Source organism: Otolemur garnettii, unplaced genomic scaffold (assembly GCF_000181295.1).
Source record: "Otolemur garnettii isolate 467f Iridium unplaced genomic scaffold, OtoGar3 scaffold00003, whole genome shotgun sequence".
Lineage (NCBI taxonomy): Eukaryota > Metazoa > Chordata > Mammalia > Primates > Galagidae > Otolemur > Otolemur garnettii.
Window position 1 is genome coordinate 19,146,599 of NW_003852398.1, and position 9,448 is coordinate 19,156,046.

Below are 9,448 nucleotides of genomic sequence, written 5' to 3' on the forward strand. Positions count from 1 at the left end.
TCTTGATGGGTTGGCCCTGAGTGCCTTAGTGCAGTGTTAACAAGGACTCTGAGGTCGCATCTGAGTCCAGTTGGCAGCAGTGCTGTGAGGGATTGGGGAGGGTTCTTCCATTGCCACAAAATGAAGAAATGGTATTGTATGGGCTGCATGTTTGCCCTCCCTGTTCTGTGAATTTAAGTAATTGTCAGCATATGGTGAGAAAGCTTCTCTAACCCCTTCACACTCATCTGACTCTGTGCCACGAAGGGTTGACACAGCAGGCCTGACTGTTCTCCTTAGAAGGGCCTGTTTGCACCATTACCCTTTGGCTGCTGTTTGGGAATTTGGATTTCGGAAGGGCTCTCACCATCCCCTAATGGATAAGGGTGGCAGATTGTGCCTAAACTTTTTGTTTAAACAATGTGCTTTATGCCGGACACCTACTTTCCTTTTGGGAGTCTGGAATTTTGGTAGGCGCTAGGCTGGACATGAGCTAATGAGCTCCCCTGGTAGACAATCCTTCACACATGTTGTCACAAATCATTGCTGGAGGAATTAAGCACGTCCTCTGTGGCTCTACTAGGGGAGGACTCTTGGGAGCTTTGCTCCACGTGCTTTACTTTTTGCAGATTTTGTTTTCTATCCCTTTGCTGTAATAAGCCTTAGCCCTGGGAGTCGTCCTAGTGAGCTTAGGGGTGGTCTTGGGCAGCCCCAACACAGACTTCATCTCTCATTTCTTCCCCATCACACCTTGCAGGGTTCCAGGTCACTGTCCTCACTCTCCCATCCCCCGCAGAAGCACAGCTCTCTGAGATGTGCTCTGGGCTCCTTACCACCCCTGGATGGTACCCTTCATCTCTGCCGCTTGTCTGAACCAAGCCCTGTCTTGGTCTTGCTCATGTCCTCAAGTCTTCCACAAATATTCCCTGAGGACACCTTAACAATTATTTTTCTTTCCTATTAATTTTTACTTCACTTTGGTCATTGCCACACTGCATAGTTCTTACTGATTTTCTGATTGGGAGCGCATTTGAGACCCAGATATGCTCTTAGACCTCATTTTACAGAGAAGGAAACTGAGGTCCAGACAGGGGCACAAAAAGCAGTGAGGGTCTTGCAGTCAGCTTGGCTGCAGCCTGAATGTGGTTTGATCACTTCCATCCCACTGCCTTGGGGAAGTGCCAGCAGATCTTTGAGTCCCAGTTTCTTCTGTGTGCAATCAGCATAGCAATACCTGTCTTCACCGCTTCTTAGGATTGCAAATGGTTTATAAATTCCTGGCATGTGGTAAGGACTTAATAAATGGCAGGCAGTTCTATTCACAGAACCAGAACTGCAATTCATGGATTTTTACTTCCAGTTGGAAATGCCTTCTCTGTTACTATGTATTAAATTATATACTCATCATACATAGGGCCAAGTATTTTATTTCTTTAGAGCTCTGAAATCAGGGACACTAACTGGAAAGAGGACCTGGCATCCACCCCCAGCTCTGTTACTTTCTAAGTCTCTTGAGTTCTGTCTGTGGCCTGCCTGGACTTGATTTTCTCAGGGGGGACAGTGAGAACACATCGTTTTTAGTGAGTTTTGTCTCCCCAAACTGTCTGAGTTTATTGTGTGTAACCCACCACTCATTCACTTCAGAAGGGCCTCTGCCCACCTTGCTGAGCTGAGTTAGCACCGTACCTTATGATAGCCTTGGTGAAAACAGACAGGGTGTAAGTTCCTGGAGTCCTGGAATCTCGTACCATGAAGGCTCCTTCTTTACCCTGGAATGGTTAGAAAGAATGAAAGGTTAGTCATCTTATGAAACCAAGTTCATGCCCCCAGCTCCACTTTCTTGCCCACAGAAGGAGAAGTTACAGCAGGCCAGCTTGGCATAGAACAGATTTTCAGTAATAACGGTTATCATTTCATTTATTGTATTGATCAATAGATATACAGGGTGTCCGTAAAGTTCTTGTACAATTTAAAATGGATACCCTGTATTTCTTGGGTTCACACAGAGGTCAGGGACTGCTTAAGTGCTAATGTTAGCCATGAGTGAAGATGGTTATGCACCGACGCCAGAGCCTAGTGCACCCTTCAAAGCAACAGTGCAACTCTTTTTTCTGTAATGGCCATGACAGCTGTCTTCATATGAGGTCTGAGAATTAAGGTCATGAACTCACCCTATAAAACGTGCTTTAAAGGGCAGACTAGGCACTGGTGTCTGCACACAGCTTCCCAAATGGTGCTCTTCGAAGGTGACCATAGTGATCTTCAGCAATCCTTTGTCTAGGATGAGTTTGTGAACTGATTTGTCATAAGCTGTGCTGTTTTAGAGCTCTCCATGTACTAGACTCCTTGCAGATGTTTTCCAACCCTTACTATAACACTCTAAGCTAGATTTGTCGTTCTCAATTACACTGAGTGCCAGACAGTGTAAGCGGGGTTCCCACAACACCTGACTAGTAAGTTAGAGTCAGGACTTGAACTCTGGCTTACCATCCAGCAAAGCCCACACTCGATCCACCACTCCACGGTGCCTCACAAATGGGTGTTAGAAGCACGCCATCCCCCCACAAGGACATGCAGCTATCTGTCACGAAAAACTTCATCAGTCCCTTAATGGGAGTATATTTCTTAGGCCCTTTACAGAGTTCTGATTTAGCTGCAGGACAGAAGATGCAAGAACATCAAGCTCCTGGCAGGAGGGAGGAAGAAGGGAGTGACCTGAGAATGTCCCTTTCACCACCCTGACGATTTTGTCAATGTTGGTGGAATAAGCACAAGCAAAGGAACATATCAGTTTATTCATTCCTGATGGAAATTAAAAAATCTGAAGTTTTAAGTACCTCATGTCTAATGCTCTGTTCCTCCCGCTGTAAATCTATGCCTGTAAAACTTGTAAAACTTGTTATTCTTGTGATTTACTTAGCCATGGTGAGGGCCCTACAGGAAGGTCAGAGTTAGGCAGGATCCTTGGGTAGAGGGCACACACTGGTAGCCTATGGAACAAAGTACATAAAATCTAGATCCCCAACTGCAAAGGTGGGTTATTGCACATGTGCACACACACACAGAGGGTAATGCCAACTGTTTGAATTTTAGAGTCTGTGGGTTAGAAAGGACCTTATAAAGATTATCTGGCCCAGGGTTGTCCCAGCCATGGCGCTACTGACGTCTTGGGCACAGTAATCCTTTGTGGTGGGGGGCTGGGGGGGTTACTGTACATGATAGGCTATTTAGTAGCACCCCTAGCCTCTGATTTCTAGATGCCAGACACTGCCAAAAGTCCTCTGGAAGACAAGTCACCCTTAGTTGAGAATCACTGATCTACTGCAATTCCGTATGTTTCAAACTTCAAACCATCTGAAGAATCTAAAAGACAAACTAAGACAAAATAGCATGCCAACAAACAGCTGTCCCTGCTCCTCCATTCTGTACCTACTCACTAAGAATCTCTAGCCTTGGACCTTGGAACCTGAGCTTGCCAAGTGATTCTCACGGACACCGGGTTTGTTGAATGAACTAAAGATGTGTCTCCTCTTCCTAACAGCCCTGGCAAGTAGTCCCTGTCTTCCAAAACAGCAGCGAGAGATGGAAAGCTCTTCCTCATTCAGATTTACAACCTGCTTTCCATAATTTGGTTCTAACCCTGCAGGGGGTGGGTTTGGCGGACAATTGGCTCTTACATCATTGTGCATTCTCGCTAAACATAAGTTTATGTTTACCACATAAACTCCGCATTTGAGTATTAAAAAGTTAGACTTTTAAGACCGGATATAGTGGGTCATACCTGTAATCCTAGCTCTCTGGGAGGCTCAGGCAGGAGGATCACTAGAGATCGGGAGTTTGAGACCACCCTGAATAAGAGTGAGACCTCTGCCTCTATAAAAAAATAGAAAACTTAGTTGGGCATTGTAGTGGGTGCCAATAGTCCTAGCTACTTGGGAGGCTGAGGCAGAAGGATCACTGGAGCCCAAGGATTTGAGGTTGCTGTGGGCGAGGCTGAGTCCATGGCACTCTAGCCTAGGTGACAGAGTGAGACTCCTTCTCAAAAAAAAAAAGAATGTAGATTTTTGAAACTCACAAACTCCTCTTATCTTTGCTAGGAGTTTCAAGAGTCTACTTTGAAATTCAAAGCTGAGGCTTGATGTCAGCTTTTCACCTGTGGCCTCCCTTTCCCAAGGCAGTGAGCTTGGGCTTCCCTGGCTGTTGTCTAAAAGTGGAGAAGAATGAAAATAAAGAAAGAGCCTATATTTTTTTGCTCTGAGATGACCTGAAATGGTCCTAGTATTCTATCTTTTGCACAGACTGAATTTATTTCAATTATTTCATATTTCATAGATATTTTTATATTCAAGAGACAGAGTTAGAAGTCTTTGGGAAGTAATAACATAATCTCGTGCTCATTGTCAACCTTCCTATGGAACTTGGAACTATTCTGCACACCGTGCTCTGGGTAGAATCTTGTATGTGGTGAGGACAGAGGAAATCCAACCAGATTCTTATTTTCTTTCTCTAAGATATGAATGTAACCTGTTTACTCAAAGAGGCATGAAAGGCCCTTTTAACTTTTGCTTGCAAATCATCCTTTAAAAAAACTTGATTTTTAAAAAATTAGGCTTTTTACCCCTTTGGGGTCGGTAGTTTATTCAATTTCTGAAGTAAAGGTGATTTATGGCATGTCAAAAACCTCGCATTAGTTCATTCGTTTTTAAAAATAACTTCTCTCATTTTAAATTTAAAATTCTCTCATTTTCAGTGTATAACTCTATGATTTTGAGTAAGTTTAGGGTTGTGCAACCATTACCATAACTTAATTTTAGAATATTTTCATCACCCCCAAAAGAAACCTTAGGCCCCTATGCACCTCTGCCACAGTGATATTTTTTCTGTCTCTATAGATTTTGCCCATTGTAGACATTTCACATAAATGGAATCATATAACATGCAGTCTTTTGTGATGGGCTTCTTTCATTTAGCATATTGTTTTCTAGGTTCATCCAAGTTGTAGCTCGTACTAGAATTTAGCTCCTTTGCACAGCTGAATAATATTCTTTGTATGTGTCTAAGCACATTTTGCTGATCCACCCGTCTGTGGCTGGGCCCTGAGGATGCTTCCACGCTTTGAACACTGTGAATAGTGAATTCGTGTCTGAATTCTTTTGCTTGATATCGTGTCTGTGAGATTCACCATGCGTTGTGTGTAGCATAGCTTGTCTTCAGAGTTTGTCCCCACTGTCCACATAATTTAGCTTTTGCTCTGGCCTCACTGAAATGTGGTAGATTAAACCCAAGGCAGAAAGACACAAAAGTTCAAGAGAGGCGGACTTTATCTGAACATGTAACTGACTCTAAAGGGGAAGAAACATAGACAAAAAGATGAGAAGTTTATCAGCTGCGAAGAGGGGAGTGTGACTACCTCCTGCATCTAATTTTCTGTTATTGTTTTTATTGTTATTCTTTCAAAGAAGCCATTGCTTTTCTGGGAAAAAAAAGATTGTAATTAGAGCTGGGATCAGTTATGAACAAGAGTAAATAGTCCACAGAAATCAGAAAAAGGAGAAGTAAGGTTTGCAATCAGCTCAGCTGAGGATGGAAGGCTCAGTGTCTCTGAAGCCCTCTCTCCCTTCATCTTAGTAGCTGTGAGTGGCATTCTGTAGTAGGGACAGGACACTCTGGGGGCTGAGGAAGCTCTGAGGAAACTGAGGTATCCAGCATGTGCTATATCATCTATCTCCTGCAAGGAGCTTAGAGGAAATCACAACCACTGAGGACATCATTACTCCAAGAGGCATAACTCATATCGCTGCCATGGGAGGAGGCCCTGACCTGTGCAATGCAGCCAGAGTGCCCCTCACTGCCTGGAGAGATACCCGAAGTTTCCGTTTGCCTTTTACTACTTTATCTAGCAAAACGAAGAGATACAAAATCATGTTTCCTAACAGATGTGAGGTGATAAAAAAAAAAAAAAGAAAGAAAGAAAACATGCTAAGGAGGTGAAATAAATTTGCTACCCTAGAGGGATGGGAGAACAGAAAGGATTTAGATATTCCCTGTCACCCTGGAGTAATATTTCAGAAGCAGTTCTATGCAGTTTTCCTGCCTGTAATACAAAGAAGGTGAACCAGATGCTCCTTAAAATAATACTAACAGTCTATAATTTTGTGAATTCTAGATGTTTTCTGGAATTATATACATGAGCTTCAATTTCCTCATCTGTAAAAATCTTTGTAAGGTTGTTAAGAGAATTAAAGTGCATAGAACTGCTTCTAAAATACAATGCCAGGATGAGAACTTAATAGTTATTAAGTTAATAACAATTAATAATAACATGATTCCTGATGGGGCGTGGTGGCTCATGTCTGTAATCCTAGTATTCTGGGAGGCTAAGGTGAGTAGATTGCTTGAGATCAGGAGTTTGTGACCAGCCCGAGCAAGAGTGAGATCCCATCTCTATTAAAAATAGAAAAATACTAGCTGGCCCACCAAGGAGGGTGCCTGTAGTCCCAGCTACTTGGGAGGCCAAGACAAGAGAATCCCTTGAGCCCAAGAGATGGAGGTTTCTGTGAGCTTTGATGATGCTACAGCACTTTGTCCAGGGTGAAGGAGTGAGACTCTGTCTCAAAAATAAAAAAAAGATTCCATTATTATTATATGCTATGGTATACTATCTGTTGGAAATAATTATTCCATAATCTGTCTTCATCTAAGACATGTGAGCTGGCTGTATTAAGTATATTTCTTTCTTTATGTCCATATAATTTGAAAGTGACCTTTCAGAAGTGTAAGTTATTGTGTTAAGATGGATAGATAATTCGTAGCCTTGTCATACTGCATTATAATTTGAGAGTGTCTCTGACATATAGCCATCTGCCATCTTTCATTCTGGAGGTGGCCTATTATGAAGTCAATATTTCATCTTTAATGATATCTTAGAATCCTGGGAATATGATAAACTTGTGCCTTAGATAAGGCTTCTGTCTTGAAATCCAGATCACCCAATGTGCAGGATGCCGCAAGGTGTTCTAAGCGACTTACACAGTACCTGTTTGGAAGGATGGGTTAAGACAGACGCGAAAATGTTGACAGTCAAGGAAGAATGAGAACAGAGCCCCTGGAGAAGTATCAGTAATACCGCACTACAAGGGTTCAAAGGCAGGAAAAACCACAATCCACAGCCAGGGAGAGGGAAGGCATAAGAGGCTTCTTGGAGGAGGCAACATTTAAAGCATTGATAGGACCTATTAGGAGATGATTTTCAGTGGTGTCCAAACTTCAGTACATCCCCAAATCTGTCTGGGTGCTACTCTGCTTGGGTAGGCCTGGAGCCTAGGGGGTTGTATTTTTGAAAGCTCCCCTCATGTTGCTCATGACCAGCCTGGTCCTCCTTAAGCATTCTTGCTAATTGTATGTAGTAAAATGTGTATTAAGCATTTGATGTATTCATTCAATCAACAAATATTTATTGAGCAATGCTTTTGTGATAGGTACAGATTTGAGTACCTGGGTGCAGCAGGAACAAGATAAGGGGTTTCTATTTTAGTGGAGAAATACGTACGTATGGAGCTGTATAGTAGGAGCTTTAGCTAATAGAAAAGGTGAAAGGAATCAGTGCCTCTTTTGAGAGTTCCATACTTGTTAGACAAGAAGTCTAGACACCTAGAAACTATGTAACTATTGTCTTCCAGACACCTAGAAACTATGTAACTATTATCTTTTAGACACCTAGAAACTATATAACTATTGCTTCAAACAGCATACAAGAAAAGTGCGCAAGATAATGTCATTCAATTCTAGCTTCCCAGAATTGACCTAAATCTGATAGGGTCTCTAACACTTCCTTTCGTTTTTACCTAAAAAAGAGAAGAGAATTTGGTAAAGTAGGTCATAATATGAGTAAGAAGGAATGTTTCCACTGCCCAAACAAGTAAAACCTTGCTATATTTAAATACCTCAAAAAACTGCTATAAAATAGGAATCATCTTTAGCTAGTCATTAACGTGGGCTGTTTCAAGTGCCCCATAGCCTTCGTTATCCAACGTGTGATTGAAAATAACAAAACGGAGGCCAGCCTGGTGGCTCCTGACTGTAATCCTAGCACTCTGAGAGGCCGAGGTGGGTGGATTGCCTGAGCTCAGGGGTTTGAGACCTGCCTGAGCCAGAGCCAGACCAAGACCCTGTTTCTAAAAATAGCCAGGCATTGTGGTGGGCACCTGTGGTCCCAGCTACTCAGGAGGCTGAAGCAAAAGGATTGCTTTGAGTCCAAGAGTTTGAGGTTGCTGTGAGCTGTGATGGCATAGCACTCTACCAAGGGGGACAAAACAAGACTTGGTCTCTAAATAAATAAATAAACAAAACTGTACTTGTTTAAACACAGTATGATAGAAGTTTTTCATTAATTTTGCACTCCTCTCAATTAGTTCATTTTAGTCAAGCTTTACTATGTTATCCAAAACACAGGCTGGGAGACCGGGTATTGAGCTGGCTACATACGCATCGTAAGTTCAACTTGAGAAAATACAGATTCCCAGGAATGAACTGTGGAAATCCTGATTCTGTAGATTGGAGTGAGACCCAGGAATCCGTATTTTTTTGTGGGATCTATGCTTTTGTAAGTACAAATGATCTGTATTTTAAACATTTCCCAGCAGTGATTCTATCGAAGCCCCGGAGCTGATATAGAACCAAGGAGAAACCAGAGTCCAGGAATGACTCAGCTCAATTCCTTTTCCTCCATGAAATCTTTCCCAGCTCTCCTAGAGTTTATCTTAGTTTATTTTAGATTATCCTCCCACTCTTTCTTCAGAGTTTGTCCCCTTTCCCAATAGAGTCCAGGTGCATGGACTGTGACCAAGTGCGTGGGCCCGGGAGCAGGAGGAGAGAGTGCCAGCATGAGTGACAGTAACTGCCATCCCTGATTTAGTCCAATGTACATTCTGTACCTATAGAGAAACTGTGGTCCAGATGGAAGAAGAGATATCCCCAAAGTCATCACACTGGTGACAGAACAGGGACCAGAACACAGTCCCACCATATAAGGCTTTCCCCATCTCCCTTTTCTCTCTTAATCCTGACACCCCTGGGTAAGATCAGTCCTGCTACTCATACTACATGGCTTTAGAGGAAAACTGTTGATGAAAAGTATGTTAAAACAGTGTTTCCTTGAGACATTCAACCAGGCAGAATGTGAGTCACAGCCGCCCCTCACCTAGACAGAGAAGTAGGCTGGCAGGCTAGTCCTGGTGGCTCTCCAAGGCCAGCCCTTAGGAAGGGTGAAGAGCATGGTTGCTTTGGTGGTGACTGCATATCAATACCAAGGCTTCCCCAGGTAGGTTTCTTTCTTTCTTTCTTTCTTTCTTTCTTTCTTTTCTTTCTTTCTTTCTTTCTTTCTTTCTTTCTTTCTTTCTTTCTTTCCTTCTTTCCTTCTTTCCTTCTTTCCTTCTTTCCTTCTTTCCTTCTTTCCTTCTTTCCTTCTTTC

General features: G+C 42.6%; 1 protein-coding gene across 1 annotated transcript in view; it reads right to left on the reverse strand.

Moving 5' to 3' along the window:
* ITK (IL2 inducible T cell kinase) overlaps nucleotides 1-9,448 on the reverse strand; it is a 71,630-nt gene that overhangs the window by 12,026 nt on the left and 50,156 nt on the right. The window contains exon 9 of the mRNA XM_003782003.2: nucleotides 1,666-1,748. Within this exon, the coding sequence (XP_003782051.1) occupies nucleotides 1,666-1,748 (83 nt within the window). The remainder of the gene's footprint in view (nucleotides 1-1,665; nucleotides 1,749-9,448) is intronic.